The sequence below is a fragment of the Artemia franciscana genome, chromosome 14, assembly GCF_032884065.1.
Source record: "Artemia franciscana chromosome 14, ASM3288406v1, whole genome shotgun sequence".
NCBI classification, from domain to species: Eukaryota; Metazoa; Arthropoda; class Branchiopoda; order Anostraca; family Artemiidae; genus Artemia; species Artemia franciscana.
This window is the reverse complement of record NC_088876.1, coordinates 29,571,588-29,590,625: the sequence shown is the minus strand read 5'-3', so window position 1 is coordinate 29,590,625 and position 19,038 is coordinate 29,571,588. Positions and strand designations below refer to the sequence as shown.

General features: G+C 35.0%; 1 protein-coding gene across 3 annotated transcripts in view; it reads left to right on the top strand.

The window, feature by feature from the left end:
- Positions 1–19,038, top strand: part of LOC136035551 (uncharacterized) — a 128,432-nt gene that overhangs the window by 87,329 nt on the left and 22,065 nt on the right. For all 3 annotated transcript variants that reach the window (XM_065717413.1, XM_065717410.1, XM_065717411.1), the window contains 3 exons: positions 15–193; positions 12,262–12,401; positions 15,646–15,882. In XM_065717413.1, the coding sequence (XP_065573485.1) occupies positions 15–193; positions 12,262–12,401; positions 15,646–15,882 (556 nt within the window). The remainder of the gene's footprint in view (positions 1–14; positions 194–12,261; positions 12,402–15,645; positions 15,883–19,038) is intronic.

The following is a 19,038-nucleotide window of genomic DNA, read 5'->3' as shown; positions in this document are numbered from 1 at the left end:
GTCTTCTTTTTCAGTTTCGCAAACTTGTAGTGAAGATGGTATGGAATTCACTCTGCGGACACAGGAGGGATTTACTGGACGCATATACACCCATGGCTACTATGATCGATGCTTCTTCAGAGGCAATGGAGGAACTACGAGTTCTCTCAGAATATCGGGACCAAGAGGCTACCCTGACTGTGGGACGCAGAAGGTATGGTCACTTTCAAAATCTTTAAAGCTGTACGAACGTATATTTTATGGCCACTTTCGTATATTTTAAATATGTATACTTGTGGCCACTGTATGAACGTGTATATGCTGTGGGACGCAGAAGGTATGGCCACTTTCAAAATCTTTAAAGCTGTATGAACGTATATTTTATGGCCACTTTCGTATATTTTAAATACGTATACTTGTGGCCACTGTATGAACGTGTATATGCTGTGGGACGCAGAAGGTATGGCCACTTTCAAAATCTTTAAAGCTGTACGAACGTATATTTTTTCAAATATATCCAAGAGTAATCATGTGCAAAAGATTCGCTATGTGTTTTGCAAAGAAAAACTCAGGGAAATAAATTAAAATTGTATAATTAGGCTCTGCGTTAAAATGATAGTTTTGAAACGGCAAGACCGATATTCCAATATGCCAAATTTGAAATTTTAAATTCTAAGCAGTGATCAATCAGTCAAACTGCAGGGAATTCTTCATAGATACTTCAATAATAATTATAATTCTATATAATTTCAGTATATATTATATAATAATATAATAATATATAATATATAATATTCAATAATAATTCTTCATAGGACAATACACGAACCTTATTTAGATTAAATAAAAAAACAAGTTTTTTTTTTAATAAAAGTAAAGAGCGAAAATGCAGAAAAAAAAACAATTATAATTATTATAAATTATTATAAAATTGCTTTTTGTATATAATTTTTATAAAAACAATACAATTCATTATAATCAATAATCAACTAAACAGTTAAAAGAAACGGATATTAGAAGTAATAAAAAATAACACCAATAGTGAACTTAGGACGTACCCAAAATAAACTTGATATTCTAATCAGACTCAAAACAAACAGAAATTACTAGATATATGAAGTGGGAAATTTTTCCCTTGCACCTCAATCAGTGCGATTGTTATTCGCACTTTACTGAAATTAATATATATTTTAAGTAATTTGTCTTTTATTATTATAACATTGAAAAATAAGTAGAGCAGGGAAAGTTCTCGAATTTGTTTTGATTACATTTTGTAATATCAATCTAGTTCCGTCAGACTGATGGGCACTAAACTTCCATTAATATTTCTTGATTCTTCCATTAATTATTTAATGGAATTATATTTTTCTATTTTTTCCATTCTTCCATTCATTTTTCCATTTTTTCCATTCTCTCATTAATTATTTCTTCATTCCTAACTTACTTCTTTAAAATGCATAAAAGAGCCGGATAGATTCGCTATTGCAAAACTTCACTGCAAAGAATAAAATGGATTTGTTCAAAAAATTAAACTATTCATTTTCTAACGGTATTTAAGTCACCATATTACTATATCTTTAAATGAAATTAAATATAAAAAAAAGCTTTTTTAACGGGAAGTAAGGAGCGACATTAAAATTTAAAACGAACAGAAATTACTTCGTATATGAAAGGGCTGCTTTCTCATCAACGCCCCGCTCTTTACGCTAAAGTTTGACTCTTTCTCTTAATTCTACTTTTTAAAACAGTGAAAAACTTTAGCTTAAAGAGCGGGGCGTTGATGAGAAAGCAGCCCTTTCATATACGAAGTAATTTCTGTTCGTTTTAAGTTTTAATGTCGCTCCTTACTTCCCGTTAAAAAAACTTCTTTTTTTTATTTAATTTCTGAACGTTTTAGAATCAATGCATGTTTTGATTTTGGCTCTCCGCAGATGAATAATTAAAACGAAATTTGCATATTTATTTTTTTGGCTAATTGGTTTTCTCGTAGTTTTGATCGAGTGACTTTGAGAAAAAAGGAGCGGGGGAGGAGGCCTAGTTGCCCTCCGATTTTTTGCTACTTAAAAAGGCAACTAGAACTTTTAATTTTTTACGAATGTTTATTAGTAAAAGATATACGTAACTTACAAATTAGCTTACGTAACGAACTTCTGTATTCTCATGTTTTTGTTACGTATACGAAGGGATTCACCCCTCGTCAGTACCTCGCTCTTTACACTAAAGCTTAAATCTTGTCCCAATTTCTTAAGAATGACCCCTGAATCATAAAACCGTAGAATAAATAGTTGAAATTACTAAAAATTCTTTAGCGTAAAGAGCAAGGGAATTAGGAGGAGGTGAGCCCATCATACACGCAATAATTTTTGTTCGTTTTAAGTTTTAATGCTTCTCCTTACTTTCAGTTGAAAAAACTTTTTCATATTTATTTTTTCAATGTTTTTTTTTAATAATACTAGAAAATCCTGCTCTCCCTTCATGAAACTTTTCTTCCCCCATGACAAATTCCTCCAAGGAAAGTTCCCCCAACATATCCTCCTCTTCTCACCCCCCCCCCCCCCATCAACCTAAAAATCCCCCGGAAAACGCCAGTACTCTTCCAAATAACCATTACTATGTGTAAGCACTGGTCAAAGTTTTGAACTTGTGGCCCCTCCCACGGGGACTGTGGGGGAGTAAGTCGTTCCCAAAAACATAGTTATAAGGTTTTTTGACTACGCTGAATAAAATGGCTCTCTCAGAATTTTGATCCGGTGACTTTGGGAAAATAGTTAGCGTGGGAGGGGGCCTAGGTGCCCTCTATTTTTTTGGTCACTTAAAAAGGGCACTAGAACTTTTCATTCCCGTTAGAATGAGCCCTCGCAAGATTCTGGGACCACTGGGTCGATACGATCACCCCTGGAAAAAAAACAAAACAAATAAACACGCATCAGTGTTCTGCCTTCTGGCAAAAAATACAAAATTACACATTTTTTTAGATAGGAGCTTGAAACTTCGACAATAGGGCTGAATCTGCGCTGAATCTGATGGTGTGATTTTCGTTAAGATTCTATGACTTTTAGGGGTTGTTTCCCCCTATTTCCTAAAATAAGGCAAATTTTCTCAGGCTCGTAACTTTTGATGGGTAAGATTAAACTTGATGAAACTTATATATTTAAAATCAGTATTAAAATGCGATTGTTTTGACTTGGCTATTGGTATCAAAATTCCATTTTTTAGAGTTTTGGTCACTATTGAGCCGGGTCGCTCCTTACTACAGTTCGTTACCACGAACCGTTTGATAAAACTAAAAGAAAAATATTGACGTAAAATTGTTTACTTTTAACTTGAAAATTATCGTTGACGTGGTCTTGATTGCTTTTGGAATTTTAGTTTTTAATTATTGTATTTTTAATTAAAAAGTAAATATAAAACAAATTTAGTCTTAATTTCTTATAACATTAACCACAACTCAACAAACAAAAATGACGTCCCAGGACTAGTCAATTTTTACAAAATTGGTGCTTCCTTTCTCTTCTCTTTTGTTTTGCAAAACCTAAACTGTATTTCATTGAAAACAATATGTATTGTAAACAGTTTAGTTTTTTATGGCTATATCTAGGATTATTTTTATAGAGAAGCTATAATTTTTTGAGGGGGGTATTAAAAAAAAACTATACAGGACGTGTCAAAATGTATTTATATGTATTTTTTTTAGCTGTTGTATTTTATGATTAAAACTGAACCTTTGAGTGAGGGGATAGAGGGGGGGGTCTGAAACACGGTACCACCTCTGGATGCATTGTTTTGGGTATTTTGTTCGAGGGGTTTACAAAAAAAAACTTTACAAAATGCATCAACATTAGTTTATTTGCATTTTTGTAGCTTTTTACGAGTAAAATTTAACCCTTGGGTTATGAGGGGGGGAATGAGCTGCTGCCAGGTAACCACTTTACTCTGGGTACGGCTTTGAGTTTTTATTTGACAAAAAGTCCATCTTTCATTTCTCTCTCGCTTTGAAATCGCTTAAAATATATATTGCTTTCAGTGAAGTGCGAATAACAATCGCACTGATTGGAGTTAAAGGAATAAAATTTCCCACTTCATATATCTAGTAATTCCTATTCGTTTTGAGTTTGATAACAATAACAATTTTATTTGTGGGTACATTCTAAGTTCATTATTGGTTTTATTTTTTATTATGTCTAATATCCGTTTCTTTTAACTGTTTTTTTTTCTCTTAAACTCTTTTAACTTTTATAATAAATGTTTAAAAAAAATTATAATTGGGCTACAAGACAGACGACTTTCTCGTTCAATCATTTAGTAATTTCTGTTCTTTTGAGTTTGAGTGGAATATTTGTTTTATTTTTTGTAACTTATAAGTTCATTATTGGTTTAATTTTTATTAAGTTGTTTCTTTTAACTTTTAATTGATTATTAATTAAATAAATTGAAACTTAAAGCACTTTGATTAGAATTGATATTTAAATTATCCTTGAAATTTTAATTAGTAAAACAAAAGTAGTTTTTACAATCATAAGGAATATATTCATTTCTGAATTTTTCTAATACGGCCATTATTTAAATTAGGCCATTTTTAAATTAGCCATGAATTTTTATTAGTAAAACAAAATTAGTTTTTACAATCTTAATAAACATATTTATTTCTGATTTTTTTTTTTTTTAATACGGGTAGGCCTATATCCAAATTTTCCTGGGATAGGAGGCATGATTGGTTTTTAGAAGAGGGGGGGATAATGTTGAGAACTAAGGCTTCCGAAGGCCCTAATTGAATGAGCAATCAATATTGTCCTGTTTCTGTTGGACCAAATTAAAAAATGAGTAACAATTTCGCATCGATTCAAAGAAGATTTTGACGAATTTTCCCGCTATCTTCGTTGAACAAAATTACGAGAAAATCTAACCCTCTTATTTTTAAATTTTGACGAATTGGCTTACTTTGCCTCCATTAGTTTTAAAAATTAAAAATCTAAAAGCCGAAGTTGAAATTTCACTAAGATCCCCCAAATTATAAAAATTACCTGTTAATGAGTTATTGACAGCATCAATTCAATGAACATTTCAAATTGAGCTGTAAGTATACGGAGAAAACCAAAACAAGCTCTTTCCGTAACCTCGTTCGAAACTAAAGCACTTTGAATTTCATTTAACATTGTACTCTCACAAAGAATTCTTTATCGGTTAAATTTCAACTTGGATTTTTCTGAAAACAGTCGGAATTTCTTTTTTTGTATTGAAAGAAGGTAAGGTTGTTGTTTTTTTTATCTCAGTTTATGTTTTATAACTGCCTAAGTAACCTGATAAGAATGGGATCAAAAGAACTTAGAACTAATCATTAGTTTTCATAATTTGTTAATAGGTTACATAAATAACCAAACGTGTCAGAGCTTTGTTTCAGAAAAGAAAAAAAAAACAATTAAACTGCGTGAAAAAAGAATGGAAAACTGCTTAACGAAACCTATACCTAAGATGGATCCGACAAAGGAGCTTATTCGAGGAGCCGTCGACTTGAGTAAACTAGGTCAGCATTTTCTGTTACCAGAAAGGACAAAGATAGTAGCTACAAAGCGAAATAGTTCTTTGTTTTAAATATATTATTCTATATACATTATTCAGATTGATATTAAACGCTGAATTACCAATTTTTTAATATAGCTCATAAAAAAATAAAAATTTCTTAATATAATAGCTTCATAACTATAATAACTTGTTTTCTGGTCTTTTTTTTGTAGTCAACTAGTAAGATGACTACTAGTCTTTTACTTACTTGGACTATATACAAGCAATTTTGACTAAAACTGGAAAATAAAAAAAAGTGGCGATACCTCTATAAAAAAAGAAGCTATCTTCATTGAATAAGCATAAGAGAAAAACTCATGCCCTCCTGTTTATGTTTTTGCGAATTGCCTTACGATTGTAAAATGATTGTAAAAACTTCTTTTTTTTTTACTAATTAAAATTTCAACCATAATTTAAATATCAACTCTAATCAAAGTACTTCAAGTTTCAATTTATTTCATGTAATTTTCGTTCCAAGTTATTATGATCGTTCGACGTTTTTATGTCCATCATATCAATCAAGTATTTGTTTAAGTTCACTTCACTTCGGTTTTCATTTTCTTAATGGGTCAGTTGCAAAATAATTTTTAATATTTAAGAAGATAGTACTGTCTAAAATTGCTAAATGGCATTTAATACCAATAGAGTGAATCGAAGTTGGCTTCACTGCTCATTTAAACTATTAGTCCAGGACTTTTAGCTCAAAAAAGGGTCGAACCCGGACAAAATTGCAATATAAACGAAAATCGTACTAAAATGATCAGAAAAAAATTCTGTACAACATACTAAAAGTCCCCATAAATCCGAGTGGGGCGAGTACCCGAAAAACAGGGGAAAAGGGGGAAATGCGGGGGAAAATGGGAAAAATGCCGAACATGCCCAGAAAATAGTTTAAAGTGAGTTTTCTGGGGTTTTCACATACGCTGATTACGAAATTGACATCTAAAATTCAGTATAGAAAAAGAGTACTACGGAAAACGGGGGAACAGGGGAAAGAGGGGAGAAAAGAGAAGAATACAGGGTAGGGGTAGAAAGCGGTTTGGAAGATATTTTCTGGGGTATTCCTATCTGGTGATTAAGAAATTGAGATATAAAATGATATACAAAAATCGATTAACATAAAACGGAGAAATGGGGGGGAGGGAGGGGAAAAAGGAAAATATACAGGGTAGGGGTAGAAAGCATGTGGAAATGTGTTTTCTAGGGTTTTTCTATCTGCTGATTATAAAATTGACATCTAAAACAAAGTTCGAGAACAAATACAGGAGATCTATAGAGGTTCGGCTACCCCATAGGTTCGGCAAAGGCAAAAGTGAATGATCTAATGCAGAAACTGACGGGTCTAGAGTACAGTTCTAGTGAACAGCACGTTACTGCAACCGCAGCACGAATACAGAGAGATACTAAGGATCTACTGACGTTTCTTGAATTCCTTCTAGAGAACTCTCCTTTCACTAGTTCCACAGAGCTTAGAAGTATAGGTTCCGGGCTGATTGCCCATAAAGGCGTCAATGCAGAGGATGCTAAAGCTGTAGGTGAGCTGATCCTCCAGCGCATGGATGGCCAATCCGTCGAAAGTTTTTCATTCAGGAAGAAAGACAAAGTCGTTACACTGGCATCCGATGGGAACATTAGGATAGATGGCGAGATTTTGCATATCGATCCTGCACTGCTTTTTCAACGTCTTTCGACTGCTGCCCATACATCTGAAAATGACATGGCAGAAACTCTACGTTACGAACTGTGCAGTTATCCGCCCGCTTTGTTTGAGAATCCTGGCATAATGCGTCAGCCAGACAAACCTGCACTAGCGAAAGCAATATGGAAAGAAGCGAACACGGACTCGATTCACCACCTGCCAGTGTCAGATCGTGTCACTGTAGTTGACGGAGGTTGGCTGCTTCAGCAAGTACCTTGGAAGATTGGTGATACTTATGATTCAATCTGTGACAGCTATGTTAGTTTCGTTACTCGACGCTGTACCTCCCCTACTGTTGTCTTCGATGGATACAGCGCTGATCCAACCACGAAAGATGCTACGCACAACCGACGGTGTAAGGGAAGCCAGCATCAAGTGATCGATTTCAGTTTAGGGATGAAGCTCCAGAAAAAGAAGGAAGAGTTTTTGAGCAACTCTCAGAACAAACAGCGAATTATAAGCTACATCGGGGAAAAACTCAGAGCCAAAGGATTTGAAGTCGTCCATGCGAAGGACGATGCTGACTATCTAATCGTGAAGACTGCCGCAACGAAAGCAGAAAACTCTGAAACAATAGTTCTTGGCAATGACACTGACCTTCTGATTCTACTCTTGTATCACCTCCCGCCTAATGCAAAAACACTTTACTTCGAATCGTCAACGAACGCAAAAGAAGCGATAACACGGTTCTGGTGCCTCAACGAAGTGCAAAAAAAAATGGGAGAAGTATCCAGGCTGCTTCTGGTAGGGCACGCACTCTTGGGATGTGACACGACCTCACGAGTTTTCGGACTTGGAAAGCAAGCTGTGCTACCTCTTTTGAAGAAGAGCGAAGTGTTCAGAAAAAAATGCAAAGTGTTTCTGGATGAATCATCGCCCAAAGATGAAATTGTGAAAGCGGGTGAATATCTTCTCCTCAGCTTGTATAAAGCACGACCAAACGAAGATCTCACTAAGCTGCGACATCGAATTTTCTTGGAAAAAGTTTCTTCGTCTAATACTACGGCGTTTGTTAAGCCTGAAAGGCTTCCGCCAACCGAAGCTGCAGCTTCATTCCACTCCCAGCGAGTGCGCCTCCAGGTATCCCGTTGGAAAGGGGAACCAGCTGACCTCGACCCGGCTGACTGGGGTTGGGTCCTCAGAGACCATAAATACTCACCTGTGATGACCCATTTGTTGCCCGCACCTCAGACTCTTTTGAGTGTCGTGAGATGCAACTGTAAGACAGGCTGCGAGAACTCGCGATGCAGCTGCTAGAAAAATGGATTAGCGTGTACGTTCGCGTGCGGAGAATGTCAGGGTATCAACTGTTTGAACAGGGACAACGAGATTGTCGAAGACGAGGAGCTCGACTAGTGATATCAATGCTGTGTTTTTCAAGTCAACTATACTGCCTTCGAAAGTGCAAATTTTACATATAATAGCCATTTTATATATAACTGCCAAGCGGTTGTTTTCTTTATGTTTAGTGATTCAAATGGTTGTAAGAAATGTCTGTGATTCAAGAAAGTACAAGTTTGATACTTAAGCGAGTTATTTTGTCCATAGGCCTACTTATTAGCCATTAGCAGCTGGCTCAGGAGTCAGGCCTCCCTTCCCCTTTTCCGTTGTTTCCTCCAGTTTTGTTCGGTTTTCATGGTTCTCGTTTTCTTTCCTTCATTTTAGGGGTCAGTTTCGTGATCAGCAGATAGAAACACCCCAGAAAACACATTTCCACATGCTTTCTACCCCTACCCTGTATATTTCCCTTTTCCCCTCCCCCCCCCATTTCCCCGTTTTATGTTAATCGATTTTTTTATATCATTTTATTTCTCAATTTCGTAATCACCAGATAGGAATACCCCAGAAAATATCTTTCAAACCGCTTTCTACCCCTACCCTGTATTCTTCTCTTTTCTCCCCTCTTTCCCCTGTTCCCCCGTTTTCCGTAGTACTCTTTTTCTATACTGAATTTTAGATGTCAATTTCGTAATCAGCGTATGTGAAAACCCCAGAAAACTCACTTTAAACTATTTTCTGGGCATGTTCGGCATTTTTCCCATTTTCCCCCGCATTTCCCCCTTTTCCCCTGTTTTTCGGGTACTCGCCCCACTCGGATTTATGGGGACTTTTAGTATGTTGTACAGAATTTTTTTCTGATCATTTTGGTACCATTTTCGTTTATATTGCAATTTTGTCCGGGTCAAACCCTAAAAGTCCTGGACTATATCTGCTTCTTCAACTATGATTTTTGGTACACGGGAATATTCAAATTTACTTGCGACTTGGAAGGCCAGTTTTCTATCTGTCTCATTTTTCAATGCTTTTTATTGACCGTGTGTTGGCAAACTAATTAATATTGTCAGGGTTCGTGTTTTCATTATTGAAGGATGTGTTCTATTTATTTTTCTTGTTTTGTAGTTTGGAATCGAAGAAATGAAAACAATGTTATATTTATCTTTGCGTTGTCAAAGTTGTAATAATGCTGTGAATAATGAATATTAACACCTTGTAAGTTATCGGCTTTTCAAACAGTTCGTGGCCTTTGAAAGCCGATAATTTAGTTCGTGGTAACGAACTGTAGTAAGGAGCGACCCGGCTCAATAGAACGGACACTCTAAAAAACAGAATTTTGGTGCTAATAGAACATCAAAATCGCGTTTTTATGCTGATTTTAAATGTATAAGTTTCATCAAATTTAGTCTGTTTCATCAGTCCCTAGTCAGGGACTGACTAGGATATAGAAATAAAAACACCATATACCATACACCATAAACCATATGCTTTTTTATAAGGAATCGAGAAAAATTCTTTGACCTTTGCAATCATATTACGTTTCTACTAATATGGAATCATAGAACTCCGACAAATATGCACTCAAACACCATAGTAGAAAACGACTCTTCGAAACCTACATCTGAAAGGGAGCCCACGAAGGAGCCTAGTCGAGGAGCCATGGATATGAGTAAACTGGGTCAGCATTCTCCGTTACCAGAAAGGACAAGAAAGCAGGAACAAAGTAAAATAGTTCTTTGTTTTAAATGGACTATTCTTTGTACACTATTCAGACTGAAATTAATCGCTGAACTTTGCTTGGGACAATTACGTTTTTATGGCACTTGGTATTAATCAAGTAACATATAGCGATCGTAATTTCTGTCGGTCTGTCCTGGTTTTGCTGCTTTAGGCACTTCCAGATAAGCTAGGACGATGAAATTTGGCAGGCGTATCAGGGACCGGACAAGATTAAATCAGAAATAGTAGTTTCCACGATTTGACCATCTGGGGGGAGTGGGGGGCCGGTTAATTCGTTAAAAATAGAAAAAGTGAAGTACATAACCGACCAGACCGGATAAGCTCTCTTTGGTGGAGTTTGGGGGGGGGAGTAAGTCGGAAAAATTAGGAAAAATGAGGTGTTTGTAACTTACGAACGGGGATCAGATCTTAATAAAATTTGATATCTAGAAGGATCTTGTGCTTTAGAACTCTCATTTTAAATCCCGACCAGATCCGGTGACATTGAAGGGAGTTGGAGGGGGAAAACCGAAATTCTTGGAAAACGTGAAAATCGAAGTATCTTACGAATGGGGGATCGGATCTTAATGAAACAAGATACATAGAAGAATCTTATGTCTCAAATGCTCCATTTTCAATTCGAATTGGATACGGGGACATAGAGGGTTGGAGGGGGGAAACAGAAATCTTGGAAACCGGATATTATGGAAAACACTTAGAGTGGAGAGATCGGCATGAAACTTGATGGGAAGAATAGGCACAAGTTATAGATACGAGATTGACATAATTGTTATGGATCTGTTCTCTTTGGGGGAGCTGGGGGTTGTTAATTTGGAAAAATTAGAAAAATTGAGGTATTTCTAACTTAAGAACGGGCGACCGGAACCTCATGAAATTTGATATTTAGAAGGAACTCATGTCTCAGAGCTCTTATTTCAAATCCCCACCAGATCTGTTGACATTGGGGGAGTTGGAGGGGGAACCGGGAATCTTGGAAAACGCTTATAAATGTCGTAGATACGTGATTGACGTAACCGGACTGGATCCGCTCTCTTTTGGGGAGTTAGGTGGTGGGGTTCAGTGCTTTGGCGAGTTTGGTGCTTCTGGACGTGCTAGGACGATGAAAATCGGTAGGCGTGTCAGGGAGCTGTACAAATTGACTTGATAAAGTCGTTTTCCCCGATTCGACCATCTGGGGGGCTGAAGGGAGAGGAAAAATTGAGGTATTTTTATCTTACGAGTAGGTGATCGGATCTTAATGAATTTGATATTTAGAAGGACCTCGTGACTCGGAGCTCTTATTTTAAATCCCGACCGGCATTAAGCCTCTGATTTTCGTTTGAAGCCATCTATTGATTCTTAGAATTTTGCTTGAGCTCATACCATATGAGCTCTTGGCTCTTCTGACCTCGTCACAAGTGCTATATGAGCTATTAGCTCTTGTTTTAAGCTCCGATTGCTTTTCTGAGAAGGTTCCGAGGTACTTGTATCATATACCCCCTACCTAATATTCTTCGTCTAATTAAAACCTTGGATTTTCCATAATTTTTGGATTTTCTATAATTGCAGTCATTTTATTTATTTCTTGTTTTCACATGCTCTGAATTGAACCATCTATAAAGTACCTTTTTTTGCCAAAAGGATACGATTGACTTTTGTATTTACATACATATCAAGACCGTATCCAGCTGGGGGTTATGGGTTTTGAACCCCCGCCTCAGGTTATAATGGAGATTACATTGCTGTTAAACAGACGCAGTTACGGCTCAAGACGACCCAGCTCTGAACGGGTACCTGGAGAAATTTTGGGAAAGTAAAACATGAGAGGCTTACGAAAACACAAGACTGCTGGCCCCCAACCCTTTATTGAACTTCTTGGCTGAAGGGCCATGAAACAAAGATTAGCACCAATGGTAGGGGTTGTTAAGTCCAATGCCGTATTCTTTACCTTTTTTCTTTTTTGTCCGAAAGTTTATCTTTATTAATGAGAAGTTTATTAATCAATTCTGATTTTATCTTTTTCCTTTTAGTATTCAGATATACTAACCAACATAGTCGTTGTGCAGTTTAGTGAACTTGTGCAGACATCTAAGGACAAAAGATATAATCTAACTTGTATGCTTGCTGGGCCTGGTGAAGCTGTCGTGACCTCTGGATATATTGGGTCAAGGTAGGTATTTCCTGTTGCTGAAAATCCAACTCGCTTATTTATTATAATAAATATTCTGCAAATTATCATTTTAGCTGGTGATTCATAGAAGAAAAAGATAATAATATACACAGAACTGACTGTTTAGGTAACTGAAAAAATTTGTTATTTGTTTTCGTAAGACATAATAATATAATTATAAATAAAACCGATAATTGGGGGTTGCACGGAAAATGGAACGTTGATTCATGGATGTTTCGCGTGGTACTGAATTAATTGTTCTGCTGCTTTTGCAACTTATTCTGCGTGATTTGAAGGTTATTTTTCGTCATAAATCTCAACGATTATTGGACACTGACAAAGGTGACAAAATCCCCTTTATAATTAATTAATAATTAATCCCTTAATTTATAATGCAATTATAATTTATAATTAATGTATAATTAATTATAAGTTATAGTGTAATTTATAATTTATAATTATAATTAATAATAATTTATAATTATAATGTAATTTAAAATTACAATTTATAATTCATCCCCTTTATAATTCAACGGTGACGAAAGGTAACAAAGGTGACAAAATCCCCTTTATAATAGAAGATATAGCCAGGGATAGACAAGACTAGGGGATAAATAAGAAAATTACATAAAAAATATCATCAAAAAAAATCTCATACCCACTCATTGGTATTTTATGCCCCTTCTAAACAAAATTTAATTTTAAAATCTAGGTATTTGATGAAAACTTTTTTAGTGTAAAAAATAAGAAAAACCATACCCGAAGACCTGAGATTTCACTTTCATTTAAATAGTTTAGATGATTTAAATTCCCTAAAAGAATCCGATGTTAAAAATAAAGCCCAGGAAGTTCAATTTGACTGCTAGATTTTCATTGAAGACTGCGTAAACAGACTTCTCAACTATTAAATCAAATCACCGAAATGTCAGCGAAAAATGTCAAACTCCGAAAAAAAAAACACAGTCAAAAATGAGTTCAAAATAGTCTGCTTTATCAATGGAAAATCTTTTCACTTAATTCACAATTATTATTTTTTCCATTTGTAAATGGATAGAGAATAATATCAACGATTATAGTAAGTTGTTCTGAATTAGATTTGGGATTGTGAGATTTCTTCCTCGCTATTTTCGGCGATTCCAAAGCGCTTCATTTTATAAGTTGTAAGATGTGTAAATGATTGAAGATTGGCTATCCAGTCATTCACGAGCCAAACTATAGTCAAATCTGTCCCTAAAAGAGCTCAGATTTAGAAGTGATGCATTTTTCCTTGATTGGCGGTTACTAGTGCTACAGAAGTGGAAGATTAGAGAGGCAATAAATTGGTCTGAAAACTCTACCATGTAACCATGGTAGGTTGTAATCCTACATGTAACCTACATGTACCATGTAGCAATAGTTGGGAACAAATCACTGATTTGTTCCCAACTATTGCTTACTAATACTATGTCTTTGCATCTTTTAATAGATTCATTATATGGCTATGAAATGACTGTTCCAAACTTTCTGTTTTTTCCTGTTTTAAAAATTGTGCCTTGAATCTTTGCTTTGATTGGTGAATCCTGTGAATGAATTGCTCAATGCAAAAAATTACTAACATAATACTATAATCGACACTGTACTATATTAATTACAAATTTTAACCTAATTTTTAGCTGAAAGAACATAATTTAATATAATTATTTATATACGATAATAACAAAATTTCTTCTTAAGTCGATCATAATTATTTATATATGATAATAACAAAATTTCTTGTTATTATCATCAATAATATTATTAATAATGCTATTATTATTATTGTCTTTCATTGCCAATGGGAGATACAGTCTTATCATTGTCTCAGCAAAACAAAAGGTCATTTTAGTCTATTTTTCCGTAATTTTTTTTCCTTTTTCCCTTATTTTACTACCAGTGCTTTTTTCGAATTAATACCTTAAATTAGATTTTTTTTCCTAGACCATGCTGCCTTTCTACGACTAAAAAATAGTTCGAATATGTTCAAACATGTTCGAATAAAATATATAATAAAAAATAGTTCGAATAAAAATGTTCGAATATCGATATGTCCATTTACTAGACAGTGAAACAGATACAAAAGTCTTGATATTTCGATCACATATTCAGCAATCGTCTTCATCAGAGACGATTCAATCGTCTTCATTCTAAAGTATAAAAATTATAACTAATAAATCTGTACAGAACATAATAATAACTTATGGTTCATTTACTAGATTTATCTGAGAGAGTTCAATGAGAGAGATGAATCCAGTTATTCAACTCTCTCAGAAAAATCTAGCGAATGGACCGTTTTCAGATCTTAGTAACTACTATCTTATAATCGAATACTGAAAAATTAGTATCAAGAAATGATGATTTCCCTTCATACCAGTAACCTGATCCTTCATTTGTATATGCACATACAGGAAGCCAAAATGAGAACCAAATTATTTATATGAAACTTTATTAATGGGTATGCATCCTTGTAAGTTATAAAACAAGTTTTTTTCAACTGAATTTAAGGAGTAACGTTAAAACTTAACACGAACAAAAATTATTCAATAATTTGAATAATTTTCCGCTAAAGTTTTGTACTACTTAAAAAGCTTCTTATTCTAATTAAACGACTCTTGTGTTTCAGGAGTTGTTCTTAAAGAATTGTGATAAAAAGTTCAACCTAGGATAAGTTAGGCTTAATGAATGTTATATATTTGTTATCAGCATGAAAAATTGATTCTTTTTATACATCTATTGATATCAAAATTCTGCTGTTTAGAGTTTTGGTTGCGCCGAGTTACTCCTTAATTATAGTTTGTTACCACAAACTGTTTGATCAGGATATTTTTCGAAATTCTTTTAAAATTGTTTCAAAATAACATTTTACTATTAAGGCTAATTTAGATAATAGTTACCATTTCTGAATGAGCTGGAAGTGGTAAATTTCTCTTGTCAGTTTTTTTTAATGTTTTTTTCACTTTTAGTTATTATGGAAGATGTTCGTTCCTAACTAGGTTGAGGCTACCGCTGCACATTTTACAATTATTGAATTTTACAAAATCTTTTACAACGCGTTTTTTTTTAACTTTTAAAATTATATAAGCAATCTCAATGTTTTTTAATTTACATAATTTCAATACTTCTTTTTAAAATAAGTTTTTGTGTTATTTGATATTTTCCAATATAATAACAAAATTGCTATATTCAATTATAAACCTAGCAAAATTAATTCTAAAAAAAACTTTTCCAGCTCAGGAAGTCCTGTACCAATTGAATATCTTCCAGCGCAGAATATTTTAGATTCTCGTGTCCGACTGGCAGTACTCTACCAGGGAAGGCCCACGACCACAATTGCCGTCGGGGATCCACTTACTTTCCGCTTAGAGACTCAACAGGGCTACAATTTACTAACGGATATCTTTGCTACTAACATCATAGCAAAAGACCCATATTCAGGACGTTCAGTTCAACTAATAGATCGATTTGGGTTAGTATTTTGTATCTATTTTATAAAACCAATGGTTCTTCGGGTAAAATTTATTACCCAAAACTTATTCTGGAATTAATTTATTAATTAATTTTTTATTTTTTTAATTCTCATTAATCCCTAATTAATTTACTCTGGAGTTCGCAGCTGGGACCAATCTCAGAGTAAAAAAAAAAAATAATTATGGTTTATATGTGATGTTAAAATTTTGATTTTGATTATATAGATAAGTGATCAAAATTCATATTTGGAAGACCTGTAAACGTCTGAGAAAACGTCGAGATATGAGAAAACGTCGCCGTGAAAAATAAGAAGTAAAAATTACCCATTAGAAAAATGGTGGAGCAACTCTTTTATAACATGATCTAACATCCAACACCAACCAGGCTGAAGACCTCTCAAAATCAGTCTTGCCCAATCCTAAAGATTCAGATGAAGGGAATTAGGAAAATGAAAAACACAATTCTGAAGAAGACAACAGGACTTGGAGGGCAATGGCATGACGGGTAGTTGATGTCAGTCGATAATTACTTATACAGTTAACTAGTTTAGGGACGTGATTTAACGAGTAGCTAAGAGGTTGAGATGTATTATTTGGTGTAAAAATTCATTTAGTCGGAAATTCTTCTTGAAGGATTCCCCTCCTATTTCCCAGAGAGAAAAACCTTCAGTCGCGGATCTTTCTTTAAGGATTCCTCTCCTCTTTCCCAGAGAGAAAAACGTTTAGTTGGGAATCCTTCTTGAAGGATTCCCCTCCTCTTTCCCAGAAAGAAAAACGTTTAGTCGAGAATGCTTCTTGAAGGATTCACCTCCTCTTACCCAGAGCGAAAAATGTTCAGTTGGGAATCCTTTTTGAAGGATTCTCCTCCTCTTTCCCAGAGAGAAAAATGTTTAGTCGCGAATCCTTCTTGAAGGATTCCCCTCCTCTTTCCCAGAGAGAAAAACATTTAGTTACTAATCCTTCTTGAAGGATTCCCCTCCTCTTTCTCAGAGAGAAAAAAGTTTAGTCGGGAATCCTTCTTGAAGGATTCTCCTCCTCTTTCCCAGAGAGAAAAAAGTTTAGTCGGGAATCTTTCTTGAAGGATTCCCCTCCTCTTTCCCAGAGAGAAAAACGTTTAGTCGGGAATACTTTTTGAAGGATTCCCCTTCTCTTTCCCAGATATAAAAATGTTTAGTCGGGAATGTTTCTTGAAGGATTTTCCTCCTCTTTACCAGAGAGAAAAATGTTTAGTCGGGAATCCTTCTTGAAGGATTCCCCTCCTCTTTCTCAGAGAGAAAAATGTTTAGTCGGGAATCCTTCTTGAAGGATTCCCCTCCTCTTTCCCAGGGAGAAAAACTTTTAGTCAGGAATCCTTCGTTAAGGATTCCCCTCCTCTTTCCCAGAGAGAAAAACGTTTAGTCGGGAATCCTTCTTGAAGGATTCCCTTTCTCTTTCCCAGATATAAAAATGTTTAGTCGGGAATGCTTCTCGAAGGATTTTCCTCCTCTTTACCAGAGAGAAAAATGTTCAGTCGGGAATCCTTCTTGAAGGATTCCCCTCCTCTTTCCCAGAGAGAAAAACCTTTAGTCGGGAATCGTTCTTGAAGGATTCCCCTCCTCTTTCCCAGAGAGAAAAACGTTTAGTCGGGAATCTTTCTTGAAGGATTCTCCTCCTCTTTCCCAGAGAGAAAAACGTTTAATCGGGAATCTTTCTTGAAGGATTCTCCTCCTCTTTCTCAGAGAACCTTTGTGTCTAGTTTTCTCCCATTGTGCCACCATTTGTCGAGATAACAAGGTAAACTCAGTTTTACATAGCTCGCTCTCACTCCCTGTATGAAGAAGTACATAGGGAGACATTTTTGAAGAAGACTTGGAGCTCCCCATCTATATGGAGTTTTCATTTTAATAATATCTTCCGTCAAAGCCATGCATCGAAATTTTAGAAATCGACTTGACGGATTTAAACTATAATTCGAATACGGACTGATGCATTGCCCCGACAATTAAAAGGGACTAGCGGCATATCAGGCAATCATGATAAGTAAAATGTATTACATAAAAAATAAAATGTCTGCAAAAATGTAAGACAGATACATTTATTACGAAATATACTTATATTTCTTATATATACTTATATTTGTATTTCAAAATATAAGAGGGGGGGAGAAGGGGGGAAATATAGGTGGGAGACATTCCCTCCTACCAAATTAACAACACTGTCCACCTTCCAGAAACAGCTCCTACATCCATATCTGCGTAGACTGCTAAATAGCTTTTAAAATGTTTAAATAGTCCTTTTAAAATAGTATCAATGCTTAACGACAAGAGCAAATACAGATGAATCATGAATATGCATTGGAAAGGTATTGGTGGAAAGCTCCTAACTCTCTCAATCGTCCACCTTGAGTTTTACCAAATTCCTGGAATTTTCCGAATTTTCTTTGTGAAGGACTTAAAAAATAGAAAATGTCAGATAGCTATTTTTGATGGTTTTTTGCCTCGGTTTTGACCCAAAAAGCTAAATATTTGTCTTAATTTAAACTGTAGACTTATATATTTGAATCCGTTCTGCTACAACTACTGCTGCTGACAACTTATCTGAACAACTCCCTCTATGAAGTGCTTATATACTTTGATTTCTTTCTCACAGTTTATCCCATTCCTGTTCAAGGGGCTCTGCTTTTTGGGAATATATTTTTGGTAACCTAGTATCCATAATTCTCTAAAACGATTTTTTTTATATTTTAGCTATAGAATTGGATGCAGATAATATTTAGTGCAGTTGGATAAAAAACTGTTTTTATCTTTACCGTGGTTTTTAGTCTCATAATCTTTGTCCAACCGTCAACTTCCTATTTTTACCAACTCTTTTCAACAGCAGAAACAAGGAAACAGACCCAGTACCAGACCCAGGCCTTCCTACTTTTTACAGCTTCACCACATTCATTATCCTCACTAATAGATGCCTCGGTGGCATCTACTATGACATTTTCATCATTTATTCGTAAATTAAGTGACTTTTCTCAACGCTAATCTTCAAACCGTGGCACTCAAACTCTCAATACCTCATCATTCAAACTCTCAATACCTCATTCAAACTTAATTTTAGGGGATGTCTCCCCCCGATTTCAAAAACCAAGCAACATTTCTCAGGCTCGTAACTTTTGATGGGTAACC